Genomic DNA, 23,741 nt, shown 5'->3' with positions numbered 1-23,741 from the left:
TAATTACTTTAAGCACATCGTTACTAGTAATATTGATATTCATCAACATATTTATACTGTCGTTATATACCTTACGAACTTGAAACTGTGCTAGGTTTTCATTTGTGAATACAGGAGCTTAAAAATGGACTATTTTAACGATTTCATACACATTTCTAACTCATCATCAAATATTTCTCCTGTCGTAGTTTTAAGGACCTATTGTATCTCTAACCTTGATTTATACAGTTGATAAAAAAAGCCAAAGGCTTTTCGATTCGTTTATACCTTGATTTCATAATTCTCTTTTGCTTTCCCACTTCTTGTTTTGCCTGTCTTGTTAGGTTCTGATAGTAACCAAGTAAGTGATTTTCGCCTTCTTAACTTCTTTCTACATACTCCTTTCTTTTTCCCTAGAAGATCTAAGAGTCTATTATTCATCCATTTGGCTGGTTCCGTGATCGATCTGAATTTTCTTTTAGGGATGTTTATTTTGGGCATTATTGATTGTCTAATAAATTGTTCATAAGTAGCTGCTAAATTAAATTCGGGGTTATCCTGCCCTAAGTTGACAGTTTCCGGAGGTGTGGGGGATTAATCTTTGACCATAGTCATCCCTTAGGTCTCTCCTGTTACCGTAATTAGCCTTCCTAAAAAATCCGGGATCAAGGCCAATTTTCCTTCTTCCTGCCATCCCATATTATGTTAAAAATATATTTTATGATCACTGTTTCAGTTCTCTCAATCCCAACATTCACTAGATTTTCATTATTACTGAGAACCAAATCGAGGATATTATTTCCTCTAGTGGGCGAGTTTATGAATTGATATAAAAATAATTATCTTTGTACTACTTTCTAGAAAATCTTCAGATGCATTATCGCTTAAGTTGATTTTTTCCAATCTATGCCTGAAAAGCGAAATCGCCTAGAATACATACATTGTTTCTATCAGATGCCTTCTTTATTTCCTTCCATAGCAATTTACCATCGTTCCTACTCAAATTAGGTGGTCTATATATAACACCAATGACTACGGATTCACTGCCCTCACCAATCTCTACCCAAATACTTTCATTGTCGCTATTTGTTTTAATGTTTGATTTATTGCAGCTTTTTAATGACACCCTGATATACACTGCTACACCGCCACCTCTCCTTCCTACTCTGTCAAATTTAAATAGGTTATATCCTGGAATATGAAATTCTGCTAAAAATGCTTGCTGTTTGAATTTATCCATGTTTCCGTTATTGCAATTATATCTATGTTCTCTTTACTAACAATGGCCCTGAGCTGGTCCATTTTGTTACACAGGCTTCTACTATTAGTATAATAAACACTCAATATATTTCTTCCGTTCCTATCTGTTTTACATTTATTACTTTGATGTTTGTTATTATGACTAACTATATTTTCAGCATTATCTACTTCTGTTTCACTACTTCCCAGGACCTGCTTGTTTTTTGACTCCCATTTTCCCCGACCCCTCTCTACTGGCGAAACCCCCCTTCGGAGTGACAATTTCACGCTCCAGGGATGCAGACAACGTCTTTACCCCCTCACGAGACAAGTGTACTCCGTCGCGACAGTACAGGTAGTCGTTGCCATAAAATCGTTGCCAGTCATCAATGAATGCCCAGCCATTGTTTGCACAATGTTTTTCCAGTCGGCAATTAATAGCAATTGCCCTGGACAGCCATTCACGACCAACCCCTCTTCTAGGCAAGACACCACATACTATCAGGATCCCTCCCCTATCTCTAATCTTCCCCAGCGCCTCCCTATACCTCTTGAAAAGTTCCTCACTCCTAACCTTACCTATGTCGTTTCCTCCCACACTAAGACACACTACTGGATTGGTACTCTCCCCTGACAAAACTCTGTCTAACCTCTCGGCTACATGCCCTATCCCAGCCCCAGGAAAACATACCCTAGTCCTACGTTTCCTATCTCTCGCACAAAAAGCCCTATCCATAAACCTCACCTGGCTGTCACCAACTACCACGACCTTACCTGTGGGCAGGGTTTGTACAACTGCCCTTTCCTCTCCTTGATCCATACCGTCCTGCCTCTTCTCTTCCTCTCCAGCTTCCTGCAGCACCTGGTAAGGGTTACTGCACTCCACACCCTGGTCAGCTTTCCTAAGCCTGACCCTAGTCCCCTTGGAGACAACCACTCTCCACGCCTGCTCCTCCTTCGCAGGTGTCCTGCTAGGCAGGACACCTACCTGAAGGAGTTCCGTCCTGAGGGCTTCATTTTCCCCCTTTAGAGTGTCAACCTCACTCCTCAACTGCCCCAGCTGCCTTAACAGCGTGGCAAGGAGGTCGTCCTTCCCCACCCTCCCCTCCTCTTCCCCCACGGCACAACGATCCAAAGCGGCCATTTTCCTTGGTCTCTAGCGGGAGCATGATCAGCACGACCTTCTCCAAGCTGGGTCAGAGGTCAACTCTAGCAGGTGCTTGTCGGAGAGTGTAACCTCAGGAAGTTAGATGAGAGCACACAGTCAGAGGTTTGAAAGGTTATGTAATGGTGTTGCTTGCCCTGGCGTATTTCTGCTTAGGTTCCCTAGCGTTAGTATCTTTAAGCCTGGAACAGATTACATACTCGTTGCTTCAGCTGTTAAACTATTGCCCAGGGCAGCACACACAACATATATAATAATGAGGTACATGGCCGCAGAAAAAACAGGGGGATTCGGATACAATACAGCTGTGAACAGAAAAACGGGAATAAATTATTTATACATACTAAAAAAGGCAGCAGAAATTATTAACAAGATACAATAGCAAAAAAAAAAAAACTCGCAGCATTCGTCGAGGTCCAAGGTGGTGCATGGTCCATCACCACCTCCACCAGTCGTTGTCCGGCATCAGGGTGGGCGACGCAGTAGATACAGTGGTTGGCGTTTCCCGTCCCGTCCGGTGGTCTGCCACGGTGTGTCTCGCTTGCCCCACTTCCTCCACTTGAACTTCTTCTGTGTGGAGAGGCAATTCCTGACGTGTTCCAGATAATTTTTTTTTTCAGTCCCATCTGAGTTTCCGCCCTTCCGGCCGGGATTAAAGCCGGTCCACTGCTTGGGGTGTCATCTCTCTGGATGGCTTGTGGGGCAGGGTCCGTGGACGAGGGCTCGCCCTCCGTATGTGAGTGTCGGCGAGACCCTTGACCGTCCTGTCCCACGCCCTCGCAGTGGTGGATCCCTCCCTGGGTGGGCTCACCAGGGTTTGTTTGTCTTTTCCTCTGCTTGTAGTCAGGTCAATTTTGTTGCGTTCCCAATGGTGTGGTAAACACGGGCGAGGTAGATCCCGGGTGGGGCCGGGGTCGGCCATTGCTTGTCCGGTACCTAGTGGTTTCATTCCAGGAGTGGAAGTGAGTGGGACCAGTTGACGGGTCCTGGAACGTAGGGAGCTGTCGTCTGCATCGCCGCTTGGACCTCTAGTTGATTGTTGCTACTGTAGTTGCAGGCCGGGGTTTCGGGGCTCGCTCCCGGGTTCCAAGGGGGCGACCTGATTTCCTGCCTGGAGCTAGTTGCTGCGCTGGTCCTGCATGGCGTGGCTGCTCAGGGTGATGGTACCCGTCGATGTTGTCTGTCGGTATAGTGGGCTGTAAGACTGTAGCCTCGGTGCGTGTCTCGTCGCTCTGCAGGCGAGGGACGAGACTCAGCCCAGTGTCTCCAACCGGAAGAGGGCCAGCAGTAAACAAGGCGTAACCCATATCCGCCGCGGGGTTGACCGCTGCGTGTCCCGCTCGCGTCGGGCATCCATTATGAGTAAGGATGCGTTGGTCTCAGCTCGTCTGGTGGGGGGTCAGCTGCGGTTGTAGTGGTGTCATCTCTGAATTTGTGTGGTCAGAGAAACCTCGCCCAGGCTCGTGAAGAGCAAGGGCAGTGCTGACTCTGTAACTTGGCAGAAGGCCAAGATCCCGGGATGGAGAATCAACAATTAGAAGGGCCTCTTAAACTCGTTACTTTGAATTATGTTCTGTGATCTAGTGTTATATCTATGAACCCTTATCTGATCAGGTATTACTGGTACAAGTGGGGTAGTGGGTTGGGGAATTATCTGATTATTACTTGGGGTGTGAGGCCCCTCATTGTTCTGAGGGGGATGGTCAGCTGCTGGTGGAGGGATAAGGTGTTGGGAGGGGAATGTTACTCCTAGAGGGGGCTGGTTGGTGAGGCCTAATTTGTTTAATACGTCATCGTCGACGGTTGCCAGCTTCAATCTATTCACATGCACAGTTTCCTGGCGTCCCCCCTGGCAAAGCGGGGAAATAGTGAAGTTTACTTTGCTGGGTTGGGCGGTTACTCTATATGGGCCTTGCCATTTTTGTTGCAACTTAGAGGGGGTGTCGGGGGTGGATGATTCGTTAGTTAGGAATACCAGGGCGCCTATAGTAATGTTGGGAGGGGTGACTCTGAGGTTATAGTAGGTGGCGTTGTGTAAGTGACCTTTCCTGTTTAGTTCCTGAACCTGAGTAAAGACCGTTTGTAACATGTTTTGCAAGATAGAAGGGTAGGCCTTGCCATAGCATAGGGGTGGGGGGTTGATGACACTAGCAGGGAGATTTGGGTCCCTACCAAAGTGAAGAAAGTAAGGAGTGTTATGCAGGGTGGTATTAATTGCGGTGTTCAGGGCCAGTTGTGCAAGAGGTAGCTGATCGTCCCATCCGCCGCACTGGAAATTTACCAAAAACGACAAGTGGTCTTTCAATGTGCGGTGGGAACGCTCAACCATGGCATTAGCTTGTGGGTGGTAACTAGTGGTGAGATTTGACTTAGCCCGCAGCAAGTCGCATGCCTTCTGAAAGATGCTAGATGTAAACTCTGTCCCTCGATCACTGACGATGACCCGGGGACATCCATGAGTACCAACGTATTGTAATAGGGCTTCACACACTGTCTCTGCGCGTTTATCGGGGATGGGTATATAGGTCGCAAAACGTGAATTGTGATCGACGATGGAAACAACGTATCTGTTTCCCCGATGTGAACGTATTGTCATGTCAGTTAGATCGATCGATACCCGTTCCAAGGGCCGAGAGGCTGGTGGGAACTCCTGCAGCTCTCCCTGTCTCTTTGGGGTACCCTTCCTTAACTGACATGGCAGACATCCTTTGACAAATGACCCAACTTTCCGCGCTAGATTAGGCATGAAAAACATAGAGCGTGCACGTGCATATGTGCGACATTCACCCGGGTGGGCTGCGAATTGGGAAGAGTGAGCTGCTTCTAGGGCCGAGTTTTCCAAGGATACGGAGACGACTACGAGTTCTGTGGGTTGCTCGTCATCGTGTCTCGTAGAAACAAGATACAGGACTCCGTTTAAAAGACTGAAATCACAAAGTGAAGCTTTGTTGACCTTCTTGGGGAGCGGACCCCCCTTAAGGAACACAATGACCGGACCCCACTGTGGGTCTTCAAGTTGACGTTGGCGCACCTGATTAGGTGAGAGGTCACCAAAAATGGGTTGAGTAATGCTGCTAGGATTCCCGACATCATTTATAGGTAATACATTACGGCTCAGTGCGTCTGGCACGACGTGGTTCTTGCCTGGCTTATGCAAAATGGAGAAGTAATATGCATTTAAAAAGACTGCCCAGCGTGCTACCCGTGCATTAGGAGTTTTACCTTGGAATATATACATTAAAGGACGGTGATCAGTGATGACATAGAAGTGTCTACCAAATAGGTAAGCATCAAAGGAACTTACGGCCTTGACAATAGCCAAGGCTTCTTTCTCAGTTGTGGAGTAGCGGAGGGAAGCTCCACTCAATTTCTGTGAAAAATAAGCAATAGGGGTGGGGTTATCTTCACCACCTTGCATTAGACAGGCTCCCAGTGCTTCGTCAGAAGCGTCAGTGTGCACGTAAAACGGCTGCGTGAAGTCTGGCAGTAACAACATTGTTGCCGACTTCAATCGGTCCTTGAGATGGTTAAAAGCTTTATCTGCCTCCCCCGACCATTTAAACTGAACCGACTTCTTCGTAAGTTTCGTAAGGGGAAGGGCCACCTCAGAAAAGTGAGGGATGTGACGTCTGAAAAAGTTGACGGCGCCGAGGAACTGTTTCACACCCCTGGCTGTGGTGGGAGGTGGCATCTCTGAGATCGCTTTCACTTTCACCGGGTCAGGTCTAACACTTTTTTAGGAAAGTCTTCGAGGTAGTAGATAATGACGAAAATTACGATGTTATTTACTTAGACTTTAACAAAGCATTTGACAGAGTACCGCATCAGAGGCCTCTGAGAAAAATTAAGGCTCATGGTATCGAGGGGAAAGTTTTAAATTTAATAAAATCATGGCTCACCGATAGAACATAGAGGGTCAGCGTAGATGGTGTTAAATCTGAGTGGGGCCGTGTAACCAGTGGGGGTTCCCCAGGGGTCAGTACTAGGCCCACTCTTGTTCATAATCTGCATAAACGATCTAGATACTAGGATCAGCAGTGACATAAGCAAGTTTGCGGATGACACCAAAATAGGGCGGCAGATTAATTCAGGGCAGGATGCAAATGCATTACAGGAGGATCTAAATAAACTGCAGGGGTGGTCTGAAAAATGGCAAATGAAATTCAACACCAGCAAGTGCAGCGTACTTAATATTGGAAGAACAAATACTGTCAATGTATACAGCCTTAACAACATCAATCTAGAGAAGTGAACTTGTGAAAGAGACCTAGGGGTACTTGTAAGCCCGAACCTACGGCCTAGAAAACAGTGCGTTAATGTTCGAAATAAGGCAAACAGAGTATTGGGTTTTATATCTGGAAGTGTAAGTAATAAGAGTGCAGACGTCTTATTGCAACTATATCTTGCGCTAGTCAGGCCGCACCTCGATTATGCGGTTCAATTCTGGTGCCCTTATCATAGAATGGATATCAATTCACTAGAGTCGGTGCAGCGACGAATGACGAAAATGATTCCGGGACTTAGAAACCTTCCATATCAGGACAGGTTAAAGAAACTAAACTTGCACTCCCTAGAAAGACGAAGAATGCGGGGAGATATGATAGAAGTATTGAAGTGGGTGAAAGGAATCAATAAAGGGGATATATATAAAGTTCTTATAATATCCGAGCAGGATAGGGCTCGGAGCAACGGATTTAAGTTGGATAAGTTTAGGTTTAGGAGAGAGATAAGAAGGAACTGGGTCACAAATAGGGTGGTGGACGAGTGGAACAAGCTTAGCAACTTTGTAGTAAGTGCTGGAACGCTGGAAAGTTTCAAAAGGAGACTGGATAGATACATGGATGATAGAGAGTGGTAGTAACTCTCAACAGGAGCTGCCATGCACAGGCAAACTGGCCTATTGCAGACTCCTTACTTTCTTATGTTCTTATGTTCTTATCACTACATACAACATCATTTATCATCACTACATATAACACCACCCATCATCACTACATATAACACCAACCATCATCACTACATATAACACCATCCATTATCACTACATATAACACCATCTATCATCACTACAGATCGGTAAAGTAGTTTCTGAGATTCTCGTGTGGACACACAGACAAACAGACAGACTTCTTTGTTTTATATTGATATAGATCATCACTACAAATAACACCACCCATCATCACTACATATAACACCATCCATCATCACTACATATAACACCACCCATCATCACTACATATAACAACATTCATCATCAATACATATAACACCATCCATCATCACTGCATATAACACCACCCATCATCACTACATATAACATCATCCATCATCACTACATATAACATCATCCATCATCACTACATATAACATCATCCATCATCACTACATATAACATCATCCATCATCACTACATATAACATCATCCATCATCACTACATATAACACCATCCATCATCATCACTACAGATCGGTAAAGTAGTTTCCGAGATTCTAGTGAGGACACACAAACACACATACTTCTTTGTTATATATATATATATATATATATATATATATATATATATATATATATATATATATATATATATATATATATATATATATATATATATATATATATATATATAGATAGATAGATAGATAGATTGATTGCTAGATAGATAGATATATAGTTTTTTGGTTTAACTAACCTTGTTGTAATAATATGCGGAGCAAGGTGAAGCCATCCGTCACCCATAGCCATTGGTCAGTATCTTTCATAGAGCAACACAAAGACAAGATGAACATGGCCGCAGGCAGCAGCAGTAACGACGCCAGGATGAACGCCCACACCAGTGGTGCCAGGGGCAGCAGGAAGCCCCATGGGTCCAGCTCTGGCCGTCCGAGTCCAGCTACGATTCTTGAGTACGATATAGATACTGGCCAGGTGAAGTCCACTACCTCAGCCCGGCTGGCTGATAGACTGAAAGGTCCAGTCGAGAAGTCTGCCTCCTGTGATAGAAACCCATCAATTACTAGCAGTAAAAAAATAAATTATAATATATATATATATATATATATATATATATATATATATATATATATATATATATATATATATATATATATATATATATATATATATATATATATAGAAAAGTTGGAGATATGATGAGGTGTACAAGTGGGAAAGTGGGATTAACAAGGGTAAAATGGAAGATGTTCTGAGCTCAGTAATAACGAAATAACTAGAACAAATGGCTTTAAATTAGATAAATTCCGATTCAGAAAGGATATGAGGCAAGCACTGGTTTGGTAATAGAGTTGTGGATATGTGGAATAGGCTACCGAGTGCTATAGTAGGATCGGGGACGCTAGGGAGCTTCAAGACGAAGTTGGATAGGCACATGGAAGTGGGATATTATATATATATATATATATATATATATATATATATATATATATATATATATATATATATATATATATATATATATATATATATATATATATATATATATATATATATATTCCCAGCTTTCGGGAGGCAGCTTTAACAATGTTTTGGATGTGTGACTTCCATGACATATGAGAGAAGTGGTGAGGCCTAGCATATCTAATTTAGAATTTGGCAAAATGATTGAGTCCTGAAATGTGATTGGTGGGAGATCTACCGTATGTAATTATATAAAAATATGAAGAGTTTCAAATATAAGGATAATGAAACGTATCATAACACATTTGTCTTATATTAGCCACCACCATCGACATCCATTTTTACCAATCTTTTGACATTGTAATAATAAGAATGCAATAACAGTAGAGTAAGAATGCATAATCAAATAAGATTATGTAATGAGTTATATAGGGAGACGTGCGTGTTCCAACTTCCCACGGCCTTGCATCACTTAAACCTCTCACACCACCCTGCAACTGCTAGCTAACCACCAGCCGAACTTCACCAACTAAACCCACTTTTTACTGTTCTCATGACATTAAACAATGCGAATTTAAATATTAGTACAATGTATAATAGAATAATGTAGACGTGGATATGAGTGATTCAGGAAGAGGTGAATCGGTATCATCCCTTTGGCAGTGCGTCACTTGTCACGTCTCGACCCATGTTCAAGGCTCCCGTTGACTGGCGCAAGCTATTGTTTTTTTTTTTACTGCAACAGGACTTGTTAATTTTCATAGCATTAGGGGTGTAACTCACTGAGCAATGGCTCAACAGTACCCCGCTCTTACAGTGATGGGAGACAAGCTTAGAACGATATCAAAGAGTACAGCTCGCTCACAAGCATCAAAACGCCTTGAAATCTCTTATTTAGTATCCAAGGTAACTATTTTCTGGTTTCCTTTGTACTAGGCACTGCACTGTCACTTTTTAGGTGTTTTGGAATCATGATGTTAGGGTTATAGTAATAAGTTGCGGGCTACAACACCGTGACTACACTGAGGAAGGAATGCGACTTGGGTACTCTGTGCTGCTATGTGATCTTCCACCACACAGCGTAGTTAAGCGGAAACATATGATGGCCAACGACACTTTAGCCAAGCATAGCGGTATTAAGCATACACTTTCCCGAATTTATTAAGGAAAGACGAAACATCGATGAACGGGGAGACGGTAAGTGGAGACTTTTTAGTACCGTTTTTTTTCTTTCTTTTCTTTTTATGGGGAATAGCCCACCGGGCACAGGTCATCGACCCACATCACGGCCTGGGGGACCGAAAAAAAAAATAAAATAAAAAATATAAAAGGAAAAGGTTATAATAATCTACACCACGAAGATGCCAGAAAACCATCTTTTTAAAGTGAGACAGATTGTATAAGTATGGAAACACAGAAGAAAGCAGAGCATTCCACAGTTTGGCTGTGTGAGGAAAGAAGGATGTACTATAACGGGTTATTCTTCTATGACCGACATCCACAGAGAAATGGTGGGCACCGCGGGCAAGACGTGTGTTACGAGCCCACGGCCTTGCTGGCGGTACACAAGATGCCAAAGCCACCGAACATTGTCCGTTAAAGTACCTGTAAAATAGAGAGAGTGAAGCAACATTGCGGGAAGAGAAAGGGAAGAGTGATTATCAACTAAAGGAGGAGAGTTCAAATAACGAAATGATTTTGATTCACCCTATCTAACAGTTGGCCAGAAGACGAACCACCCCACATATGAGAGCAGTACTCCAAGTTAGGGCGAATGAATCCATTATATAATTGAAGCAACTGCTCAGGATTGAAGTAGCTACGGCATCTGTACAACATTCCCAGCTTTTGGGAGGTAGCTTTAGCAATGTTGTGGATGTGTTGCTTCCATGACATATTAGAGGAAATGGTGAGGCCTAGCATATCTATTTTAGAATTTGGCAAAATGATTGCGTCCTGAAATGTGATTGATGGGAGATCATCAAATTTGGAATGTATAATTGGTAAATACTGAGTTTTATTACTATTGAATTTAACCAAGTTTCTGCCTCCCCATTCGGAGATGCTGCACACATCTGCATTGATAGGTGTAATGATATCAGCACTAGACACAGATCTAGTTTGAGAGTTAGGGGTAAGGGAAAATGTGGAGGAGAGTCAAGATAGTTTCGAAAATCTTAGAGAGGGATGAAGTCAGGGCAATGAGGCGATAGTTAGAGGGATTAGAATGGTCGCCCTTCTTCGGGATGGGCTGAACCGAGGCATGCTTCCAAGAAGAAGAAAAAGTTTGGGTTGTGAGGCAAAGGCGAAAGAGGCGAGCAAGCACAAGGGCCAGAACTTCAGCCTATTCTCTCAGAACACGAGGGGGTATTCCGTCCGGTCCATGTGCCTTACTCACATCCAAAATTCATAACACACCAGCAACCCTAAGAGTGGGAATTATAGGAAAGTGCATTGGTTCAGTAGGAGGTGCAGGAGTAGGAGGAATAGAGTTGGAATCGTCTAAGGTGGAGTTAGAGGAGAGTCAGGTGACAAAGAGTTAGCTATAGATTTATCAGGTCGGAAGAGAGGAGGAAAAGAGGGAGTGTAGAAGTTATTACAGATGATTTTGGTTAAAGACCAGAAGGAATTACTATAGGAAGAATTAGTCAGTACATCGGTACTTCTGTTTTATAAAATTCCGCTTGGCCCGACGAAGAACAGCCTTACAACGATTCCTAAAAGTTATCAACTAGCTCATAACCTGATCACCAAACATACGAGCATACCCGGCAAGAAACTCTCACCTTGTTTACTGTTGACGCTTCATACCACTTACCTCTCTGCTCACCATGCCTACCATTCCCGACCACGACCCGTCATCTTGTTCAGAACCAAACGTCCCATCAGCAGGGTGCACGTACTTGTACCTACGGTAGGGAAATGATGCTTCTTTTGAACAAATTCACAGATGATATGCAAAAATGGCTTGAACACAAGATCAATATTGAGTATTAAAGTAAAAGCCTATCTATATCTAGAGTGTACTATTGTCGACTAACTAGGGGTAATTCATTCATTGAGATCCACCCGTCCTCACTCTCTACTCACCACTCTCCACTCACCACTCTCTACTCAGCACTCTCTACTCAGCACTCTCCACTCAGCACTCTCCACTCAGCACTCTCCACTCAGCACTCTCTACTCAGCACTCTCCACTCAGCACTCTCCACTCAGCACTCTCCACTCAGCATTCTCCACTCAGCACTCTCCACTCAGCACTCTCCACTCAGCATTCTCCACTCAGCACTCTCCACTCAGCACTCTCTATTCAGCACTCTCCACTCAACACTTTCTATCCAGCACTTTCCACCCAGGATTCTCAACCCAAGATTCCCATCAAATATTTTCCACCCAACATTCTCTACATAGCGTTCTCTACCCGGCATTTTCCTCCATCAATCCAGCTCTCTGAATTCATCAGTCAGGCAATCTTCAACTACTACTCTTCACACATAGTTGCGATATCCATCAATTCAGCACTACCCACTTAGCACTCAACAACCTTCAAAACGATATCCATCAATCCAATAGCCTCCACCCAGAACTTTCCACGTGTCATCTGCTACCTATCGCTCTCCACCCATAACTCACCACCCATACCTTCCCACTCCCTCACCCATCAGCCATAACACTCCAGCACTCTCTACCCATAACTTCTACAACCATTAACTCTCAGCTCACGTAAAATTAAGGCCTTGTGATAGGTACTCCAGGAAGTTACTCTTGCGACCATTAGCATTTCTCTGGACGTGGACCTCCTCTGTTGCCACGACAAGCGTTGGTCGGTTAAGGAATCTACAGAGAAGGGTGAGAGAGTGTAATGTAACTGATTTAGTTTTAATTAAATTAATAACAAAAGTGAATTTTCTTGATGAAATAAAACTATGTAACGAACTAATTTAGTTACCTCTTTGTAAATATTAGTAAGTGGAGAGAGAATGGGAAGAAGGCTGAAATCAGCATTTATTTGTAACAACATATCAAAATATTGTGAATGATGAAGTTATTTTGAAATGTTAACTAACCTAAAGTATTGTAACTATGAACCAGTAGAATGGTTATTAAGCCCTGTGAAATAGTTTGGAAGTCTTAAATCACTGTAACTTACCCCATAACACTGAAATGTAATAACCACGTAAATTTCCCAGTAAATTGATATTGTTATAATTTCCAATATACTGTATAGTAGATGAATGATTAATGATTATAGATTAAGAAAAAGTAAAAGACAAAATTTCATTTGTTAGAACTATCAAATGAATTAAAGTAGATCCAGAATAGTGATATAGCACATTGGCTCTCTTGTATCGATTTGAAGAGATCAGGTGAGGCAGTCCCAATCCACAGGGCTGCAGAACAATAGTCACCGGGCGTCAAAAATTATCACCCCGCAAAAAAAAAAAAAAAAAAAAAAAAAAAAAATATATATATATATATATATATATATATATATATATATATATATATATATATATATATATATATATATATATATATATATATATATATATATATATAATTCCGACAGCCTAGTCATAAAGTCTATCTAATCTAGTAATACCCTAGTAATACCCCTTCCCCTCAAATATTAATGTATACCCTCTCACACATCCACTTGCTACAGTCAGCGTTGTCATTCCTAGTCTCGGAGTCGTGAACCACGAGAGTATCAATCCACGTCCGAAATATTCACTCCCTCAATTTATAGGGTGTTTTACCCAGATATGGACTCTCAAATATCTATAATATAGTTCCTTTACATTATTGTTATTAGGTATTTGTCCTGAATGTAGTAGATTCACGACCCAAATGTCAATGTTTCCTGTTGTCAATCCTAATCTCCGAGAGTTGTGAACCACGGGAGTATGAACCCTCATCCGAAGCAGTCACTCGTGACGTGGAGTGGCGGACCGGGGGCCGGTGTGTGAGGAGGGTGACGGGCTAGTGGACGGGGGGGAGGGTCGGAGTGGAAGGTTAGCATAGGGATGGGAGGGGGCGAGGTAAAGCGTCTCCAGCTACACCCCAGCATTTATTAAGCAAACTATCAATACGTAATAAAGAGAATAATGTAGTATCGGAAATTAGTAAGTGTGTGCCTGTTAGTGGTGTGGTTAATTATACCTATATTATCATGTATTACTGACCAAATGTTGTGAGACAATAAATAAATAATCAAAATATTACAGTGTTCCCTCTCCTACCCCCCCCCCGTCTCCGATGGGTTGACTTTCCTCACACACTAAGTAACAGATACATTTTATTACAGCTATAAGTAATGTAATATTAATGTAATGTAACACTAGAGCAATCCAAAATTGCCAAGCACATAATTATAAAATAACACAAAAAATATGATTGCTAAGCAGTTCCACATATTGGATGGATGTTTATATTAGAGCTTACAACAACACGAAACACAGCTTCAGTTGTTTATATATTCTGTCTACTGGACGATAGCACTCTTATGAGATGATGTGGAGTGAGCAGGAAGAGGGAAGGGAGAGCATCAGAGCACCAGTATGCTGTCTCGTGTAATAAGGAATACTCAGTATGTGGGTATAATTATACTAGTTTAGGTTGGGATAAACCAAACACACAGTATTGCATCCCATTCGAAGTAATGTTTACTCATATACTCTTGTTAGCTTTGGCCAACCTGGGACATGTGTGTCGTTGCGTGGGGGAGACACGCTATAAGAACATGTAAGCTACTTTATCCACGTAGGGATTCAATGATATGCTAGTATGGACCAGAGGTTACGCATGATAGTCGCCAGTCAACAAAGGCTTAAGTGCTGAAATAGGTAGACAATATAAAATCACCAGGCCGACAGGATATTGCCCAAGACTAGGAGACATTAAGTTTTACTTTTAATTAAGATGCTATTGTTGACGCTGGGAGATATTCCACTGGGTGTTTCTATGCTCACCTCCATTCGACCTAGTGAAGATATCTGTAATCTTATCAGCTAATATCACGTTCGATATCTGTATGATTCATTCATGAGATCTCTGAGTTGACATTCGTCATGGTGTTTGACCATTACAAAACCTTACACAAAACATAATCACACCACACTCATTAAAAAGGCTAGCATTATCCACAATTTGGTCAACGTAATTACAATAAATGTTCACCGAAGTCGACATCACAAACTCTCAATTACAGGAACCATTGACATTTGGTTAGTGAATCTACCATATTCAGGACATATAATTAATAACAATATTGTAAAGGAACTATAATTGATAAACCATATCTAAGTAAAACACCCTATAACCTAGAGGAGACAGTCCCCACGTGATGTGGGTAAAACATCCTATAACCTGGAGGAGACAGTCCCACGTGATGTGGGTAAAACATCCTATAACCTGGAGGAGACAGTCCACACGTGATGTGGATAAAACATCCTATAACCTAGAGGAGACAATCCCAACGTGATGTGGGTAAAACATCCTATAACCTAGAGGAGACAGTCCCCACGTGATGTGGGTAAAACATACTATAACCTGGAGGAGACAATCCCCACGTGATGTGGGAAAAACATCTTTTAACCTGGAGGAGACAGTCCCCACGTGATGTGGGTAAAACATCCTTTAACCTAGAGGAGATAGTCCCCACGTGATGTGGGTAAAACATCCTATAACCTGGAGGAGACAGTCCCCACGTGATGTGCTAAAACATCCTATAACCTGGAGGAGACAGTCCACACGTGATGTGGGTAAAACACCCTATAACCTAGAGGAGACAGTCCCCACGTGATGTGGGTAAAACATCCTATAACCTAGAGGAGACAGTCCCCACGTGATGTGGGTAAAACATCCTATAACCTAGAGGAGACAGTCCCCACGTGATGTGGGTAAAACATCCTATAAAATGGAGGAGACAGTCCCCACGTGATGTGTTAAAACATCCTATAACCTGGAGGAGACAGTCCACACGTGATGTGGGTAAAACACCCTATAACCTAGAGGAGACAGTCCCCACGTGATGTGGGTAAAACATCCTATAATCTGGAGGAGACAGTCCACACGTGATGTGGGTAAAACATCCTATAACCTGGAGGAGACAGTCCCCACGTGATGTGTTAAAACATCCTATAACCTGGAGGAGACAGTCCACACGTGATGTGGGTAAAACACCCTATAACCTAGAGGAGACAGTCCCCACGTGATGTGGGTAAAACATCCTATAACCTGGAGGAGACAGTCCACACGTGATGTGGGAAAAACATCCTTTAACCTGGAGGAGACAGTCCCCACGTGATGTGGGTAAAACATCCTTTAACCTAGAGGAGACAGTCCCCACGTGATGTGGGTAAAACATCCTATAACCTGGAGGAGACAGTCCCCACGTGATGTGGGTAAAACATCCTATAACCTGGAGGAGACAGTCCCCACGTGATGTGGGTAAGACATCCTATAACCTGGAGGAGACAATCCCCACGTGATGTGGGTAAAACATCCTATAACTTGGAGGAGACAGTCCCCACGTGATGTGGGTAAAACATCCTTTAACCTAGAGGAGATAGTCCCCACATGATGTGGGTAAAACATCCTATAACCTGGAGGAGACAGTCCCCACGTGATGTGGGTAAAACATCCTATAACCTGGAGGAGACAGTCCCCACGTGATGTGGGTATAACATCCTATAACGTGGAGGAGACAGTCCCCACGTGATGTGGGTAAAACATCCTATAACCTGGAGGAGACAGTCCCCACGTGATGTGGGGAAAACATCAATAACCTGGAGTACGTGATGTGGGTAAACATCCTATAACCTGGAGGAGACACTCCCCACGTGATGTGGGTAGAACATCCTTTAACCTGGAGGAGACAGTCCTCACGTGATGTGGGTAGAACATCATTTAACCTGGAGGAGACAGTCCCCACGTGATAGGGTAGAACATCCTTTAACCTGGAGGAGACAGTCCTCACGTGATGTGGGTAAAACATCCTTTAACCTGGTGGAGACAGTCCCCACATGATGTGGGTAAAACATCCTATAACCTGGAGGAGACAGTCCCCACGTGATGTGGGTAAAAAATCCTGTAACCTGGAGGAGACAGTCCACACGTGATGTGGGTAAAACATCCTATAACCTGGAGGAGACAGTCCCCACGTGATGTGGGTAGAACATCCTTTAACCTGGAGGAGACAGTCCTCACGTGATGTGGGTAAAACATCCTATAACCTGGAGGAGACAGTCCCCACGTGATGCGGGTAAAACATCCTTTAACCTGGAGGAGACAGTCCACACACGTGATGTGGGTAAAACATCCTATAACCTGGAGGAGACAGTCCCCACGTGATGTGGGTAGAACATCCTTTAACCTGGAGGAGACAGTCCTCACGTGATGTGGGTAGAACATCCAACCTGGAGGAGACAGTCCCGTGATGTGGAGTAAAACATCCTTCCTAGAGACAGTCCCCACGTGATGTGGGTAAAACATCCTATAACCTGGAGGAGACAGTCCCCACGTGATGTGGGTAAAACATCCTATAACCTGGAGGACAGTCCCACGTGATGTGGGTAAGACATCCTATAACCTGGAGGAGACAATCCCCACGTGATATGGGTAAAACATCCTATAACCTGGAGGAGACAGTCCCCACGTGATGTGGGTAAAACATCCTTTAACCTAGAGGAGATAGTCCCCACATGATGTGGGTAAAACATCCTATAACCTGGAGGAGACAGTCCCCACGTGATGTGGGTAAAACATCCTATAACCTGGAGGAGACAGTCCCCACGTGATGTGGGTATAACATCTTATAACGTGGAGGAGACAGTCCCCACGTGATGTGGGTAAAACATCCTATAACCTGGAGGAGACAGTCCCCACGTGATGTGGGAAAAACATCCTATAACCTGGAGGAGACAGTCACCACGTGATGTGGGTAAAACATCCTATAACCTGGAGGAGACAGTCCCCACGTGATGTGGGTAGAACATCCTTTAACCTGGAGGAGACAGTCCTCACGTGATGTTGGTAGAACATCCTTTAACTTGCAGGAGACAGTCCCCACGTGATAGGGTAGAACATCCTTTAACCTGGAGGAGACAGTCCTCACGTGATGTGGGTAAAACATCCTTTAACCTGGAGGAGACAGTCCCCACGTGATGTGGGTAAAACATCCTATAACCTGGAGGAGACAGTCCCCACGTGATGTGGGTAAAACATCCTTTAACCTGGAGGAGACAGTCCACACGTGATGTGGGTAAAACATCCTATAACCTGGAGGAGACAGTCCCCACGTGATGTGGGTAGAACATCCTTTAACCTGGAGGAGACAGTCCTCACGTGATGTGGGTAGAACATCCTTTAACCTGGAGGAGACAGTCCCCACGTGATGTGGGTAGAACATCCTTTAACCTGGAGGAGACAGTCCTCACGTGATGTGGGTAAAACATCCTTTAACCTGGAGGAGACAGTCCCCACGTGATGTGGGTAAAACATCCTTTAACCTGGGGAGACAGTCCCCACATGATGTGGGTAAAACATCCTATAACCTGGAGGAGACAGTCCCCACGTGATGCGGGTAAAACATCCTATAGCCTGGAGGAGACAGTCCGTACGTGATGTGGGTAAAAAATCCTTTAACCTGGAGGAGACAGTCCACACGTGATGTGGGTAAAACATCCTATAACCTGGAGGAGACAGTCCCCACGTGATGTGGGTAGAACATCCTTTAACCTGGAGGAGACAGTCCTCACGTGATGTGGGTAGAACATCCTTTAACCTGGAGGAGACAGTCCCCACGTGATGTGGGTAGAACATCCTTTAACCTGGAGGAGACAGTCCTCACGTGATGTGGGTAGAACATCCTTTAACCTGGAGGAGACAGTCCCCACGTGATGTGGGTAGAACATCCTTTAACCTGGAGGAGACAGTCCTCACGTGATGTGGGTAAAACATCCTTTAACCTGGAGGAGACAGTCCCCACGTGATGTTAGATTTTTACCCTCCTCTCTATACCCCAACTAGGTTTTCCCGGAAAGCCAATCACGGATAACAGAGGTGTAGTCCTGGCTTCCAGAGTAGTAGTGTTGCCAACCGTAGGGTAATTCAGCCTCATTTCCTGGTCTGTAGGGCGGTAGGGTATTTTTGCAAAATTAGAGCAAACCGTAGGGTAATTACGAATTTTTCACATAAGTAATATCTATTTTGCAGCAAAAGATAAATGATGTATACGGAAAGGGACATGTCCAAAAAGGGTAATCCATTTTTTTTATTATCTATTGCCCTCTACTCTGTCAAAAGGAGAACTTTGCCTCGACGATAACTAATTATAGTCACCCGTCATTACATAAAATGCTTCTCGTGAATTTGGCAGCTGACAGCGCATCATCTGTGTAAACATAAACATGAGTCGGACAGGGCTAGATGTGAGCACGCTGCCATCTTCCTTGGTAATTGGACTGTATTAACAATATTATGCCTGTGCGAGTGGAACAAGCTTAGCAACTTTGTAGTAAGTGCTGGAGCGCTGAAAAGTTTCAAAAGGAGACTGGATAGATTCATTGATGATGGAGAGTGGTAGTAACTCTCGACAGAAGCTGCCATGCACAGGCCAACCGGCCTATTGCAGACTCCTTATTTTCTTATGTTCTTATGTCCTGTGTTACCCCTTTATTTAGGACTGTGTTAACGGGACAACATAGTGGCAGCATGACTGATTCCCCCTCTACACCCAAAAAGAAAAGACGTTACCGTCGGGAGCTTGATAAAGAAGAAAAGGAAACTCCCAGGAAACAAAGGTTTAGAGATGTATGGCTGCAGGTAAGAACAGCAAGCTATTTTAAACATATTTTTCTTATGATTCATTTAGGGTCCATTATGCTTCAACAGTCTTCTCATGTCCAAAATGATGTTGTTACTCAGTTGCTGGCAGTTATTTCACATGATGCACGAGATTGTTCCTCAGAGTCAGTTGCAAATGAAGTCAGAAAATGATTTGAGGAGAAAGACATTCCCCTACACAATATGATAGGAATGGCTGCTGATAATGCTAGTGTCATGATAGGAGAACAGAATTCTTTAATGACAAAATTAAGACAGGAAGCTGATAGAAGTTTCCCACTGTTGAGGTGTATTTGTCATTGTATGTACATTGCTGCAAGTAAAGCAGCTCTCAAGCTACCTACCAGTGTGGAAGCTTTCATTGGGAATATTTCCAGCTATATTTGGCATAGCATAAAACTGCAGGCGCTGCTTGTAGAATTACAGACATTTATGAATGCTGAAAGGCAACACATTCTGAGACCATCTGATACACTGTGGCTTGCCATGCAGCATTGCATATCTCGCATTCTTGATCAGTGGGAAGTATTAAAATTGCTGTTCTTTCAAGCACAAATTGAGGATAGAAATCTTTCAGCTGAACACATAATGCATGAATTTAACAACCCCTTCACAAAGGCATATTTAGAATTCATGAGGTTTATTCTGGGATACTTTAATTCTCTCAATGCTCTCTTTCAGAGAAAAAAGAATCGGGTTGGTGTACTACAGAAAGAGAGCCAAAGAACTGCAAGACTTCTTAGTCAGAACTTCATAAAGCCACAATATTTGTGTGATGTATCCAAGATTGAGCCTTTAAATTTGGATCACCCTCTACCTCTATCTGAAATCCACCTCGGGCAAAAGTGTGAAGATCTACTTAAACAAGAAAACCTTAAAGCTTGTGATATCACTGAGTTCAAAACTAGATGTTTGTCTTTTTATCAGACAGCTTTTCAGGAGATAAAGAAAAGGTTGCCATTAAATGATCATTTCTTTCTAGAAGTAGAGTTTATTCAACCATCAGTTACACTTGATTTGCAAAGTAGAAGCAGAATTCCCTCTCATAGTCTCCATAAAATTTCTCTTAGACTAATCTTTAAAACCCAGAGTTCAATTAAAAAATTCTTTAAAATTAAAGACACCATACCCACACACCTGCAATCCTCAGTTGTTTATCAATTTACGTGTGCTAGCTGTAGGGCAGCATACTGTATATAGGTAAAGCTAAAAGACATTTGATAACTTGCATCCATGAACACTTGGGCCGTTCCGTTCGAACAGGCCATTTAATAACACAACCACCACATTCAGCTATTCGTAACCACGCCCACCAACATGACCACCCGTTTTCATAAGAACATAAGAACATAAGAAAGTGGGATACTGCAGGAGGCCGACTGGCCCATACAGGGCAGATCCCTTTCACACCCATCCCAGCACTTCCATGTGCCTATCCAACTTCGTTCTTGGCAAGAGCGACTGTGAGACGGACCTCCTCATTATGGAAGCCTTGCACCAATATAAAGAAAAGCCATCCATTTGTGATATGGCTTCCTGTGAATTGTTGTGTTTTTCGCACTAAGGCTCGTCTGAATTAAGGTAATCCCCCCCCCCACGTATATTTTATTTCACACTTTTTATTCCTGATTTTAGCTTTGTATGTAGGTCTCTTGTCATTTTCGTCGGTTTTAAATTGGATTGCTATTTTTTTTTTATTTTATTGAAGGTAAATTTTCGTATAAATGTTATATTTTGATTGTATATCACCTGTATTTTTTAAACTTTTTCAAAACTTTTGTTTTCTAGGCTCTTATGATGGAAAATGATTTTTCCGAAACGTTAGCGATTAAAAGAAGCCCAACTTAGTCAAGATGTTTGTGTTTTCCCTGGTTCTCCACTTCGTTATGAAACTACGCTTTCCACGTAACAAGTCCATTGCTGAAGTTATATATATATATATATATATATATATATATATATATATATATATATATATATATATATATATATATATATATATATATATATATGTAACCGGTCGGAATTTGCTGGACTTTAATTTCTCACTTGACTTGGGGTTTATTAAAATTTAATAGATGGTAAAGGCAGTGGAAGCGCCCCTTTGAGAAAAATCCCGAACCAGCACAAGAACACTTAAATCTACTACACAAAATGAACTGTCCGTGACCCGTGGAAGGATAGCGTCTGTGACTGGGATGAATGAGACACACTGTAAAATTTAGACACTTATATTCCCTCCAACACTACAAACACAATCAAATAATGGTACACCAATATGCGCACCTCTTAACTTAAACTTTAACCACTACTCTGGGGAATAAAAGTTATACATGACATAGAAATTATTAGAAACACAGGCAACAATAAATTTAAAGTATCAAGAAATGTTAATTGCACATATGAACAGGCCTTAAGGGCTTTCACAAAATAATATCAGTCACTTAGGAAATGGTACTAAAAAATAAGAAATTAAATACTCCACAATGAATAGGCCTTAAGGGTCTTCAACAAAATAATATCAGTCACTGAGGAATGGTAATAAAAGATAAGAAATTAAATACTCTACAATGAATAGGCCCTAAGGGCTTTCAGCAAAATAATATCACTCAACAAAATTATAGCACCCCAACAGGTGTACACTTCCTAACCTAACCTAACCACTGCTCTGGGGAACAAGGTTATACCTGAGATCAGAATTATGAAGAATTAGAGGCATTAAAAGAATCAAATCACAGTATCACTCTGGTTCCACTTAATGGCACAAACATTCAAAAAAACACTACTATCAGAATTATTTAAGAAATATTAAACTACACACGTCAAGATAATATCAGTCTGAGGAATGGTGTTAACTACACCCGTAATAAGGAAGATAAAATGTTCCTCTAGGTATCTCCTAGAATCCTAGACTCACGGTCTCAGTGTGTGACCATTAATATACTCAGATAGCCCCAGTGTACTCCCAGTGCGTCCATGGGCAGGAAGAGAGTGAGCCAATCAGACCCTGTGCAGTTGAGAGGAGCTTTAGCTTCCCGTTAGCAAGAGGGTTTCACTAAGCGGCTCTGGACATGTGGTGTTGTGAGCCGACGTCCGCTGGGCACCCAGACGGCTAGATTCCCTCAAGAGATCCTTTGGTACCCCGCTAAACAGTGACAGGCCTACTCTGATCGGTCCAATGGCGACAGTCGCCACCCTCAATCATCAACGGCAGTCTCAAACGGCAGTCAATCTCTCGCAGTCAAACTCCGGTCAACTCCGGTCAACTCCAGTCAAGTGGGTTCTGACGGAAACCCTGAAATGAACTCACTGTTAGCTCTAGTTAACTTTACCACTGCCCTATCTAACCCTGTCTGAGATCGAATGAGACTTACTTGTTATACTGCAATAGCGCAGCACAGGTGACTAGGCCACGTGACTATTTCTGATGGACGCGCGGAACGTCTTGTCTGTGTGACTGCTCTCCGGGACTGGGCTAGCCAGCGTCGTGTCTCCCCAAGGCGCTAGCTTGGGCCTACGTGATATATTTACCGCCTAACTAATAACTCCTTGGGACACCCGTAACATTATTCAGACTGCTAAACGATCTATAATAATTTCAAATTCAATAATAGTCCCTTAACTTCATGAATCGCATCATTATTAATTCGGTAAATTACATTTAATATCATATAGGCCTAGTTCCGCAGTCTCTCGCTACGAGCAGGCAGCGCTCCCTCCCCTCAGATGACCTTGAACGCTCAGTATCACTCATGGCGGGGCATTTGAAATTACTCTGAAATTTCTGAATATTACATATATATATATATATATATATATATATATATATATATATATATATATATATATATATATATATATATATATATATATATATGATAAAATCACACGGGAAAAGGGAAACAACGGAGCACCTTAGCTTTCGTATTATAGTTTCTCAAAATTTGCATTATCTTTTCGTCGAATATGAATGCTCCGATTTTGATTATTAAATTAAAAAAAAACACATTTAAGTCACAATAAATCTACATTGCACACAGTAAATACAGTCAATATCAAATTATAATCAAACGTACATTAGTAAAGTGTTAACCT

At 42.6% G+C, this 23,741-nt stretch overlaps 1 protein-coding gene across 1 annotated transcript in view; it reads right to left on the bottom strand.

The window, feature by feature from the left end:
- Positions 1-8,068: 8,068 nt before the first annotated feature.
- The window catches only part of LOC121853954, a 32,282-nt gene continuing 16,609 nt past the window's right edge, over positions 8,069-23,741 (bottom strand). The window contains exons 5-7 of the mRNA XM_042348349.1: positions 12,522-12,635; positions 11,617-11,707; positions 8,069-8,374 (exon numbers count right to left, since the gene is read on the bottom strand). Of these exons, the coding sequence (XP_042204283.1) occupies positions 8,069-8,374; positions 11,617-11,707; positions 12,522-12,635 (511 nt within the window). The remainder of the gene's footprint in view (positions 8,375-11,616; positions 11,708-12,521; positions 12,636-23,741) is intronic.

The sequence above is a fragment of the Homarus americanus genome, unplaced genomic scaffold (genome assembly GCF_018991925.1).
Source record: "Homarus americanus isolate GMGI-L3 unplaced genomic scaffold, GMGI_Hamer_2.0 scaffold15591, whole genome shotgun sequence".
NCBI classification, from domain to species: domain Eukaryota; kingdom Metazoa; phylum Arthropoda; class Malacostraca; order Decapoda; family Nephropidae; genus Homarus; species Homarus americanus.
This window is presented reverse-complemented; position numbering and strand designations above follow the sequence as displayed.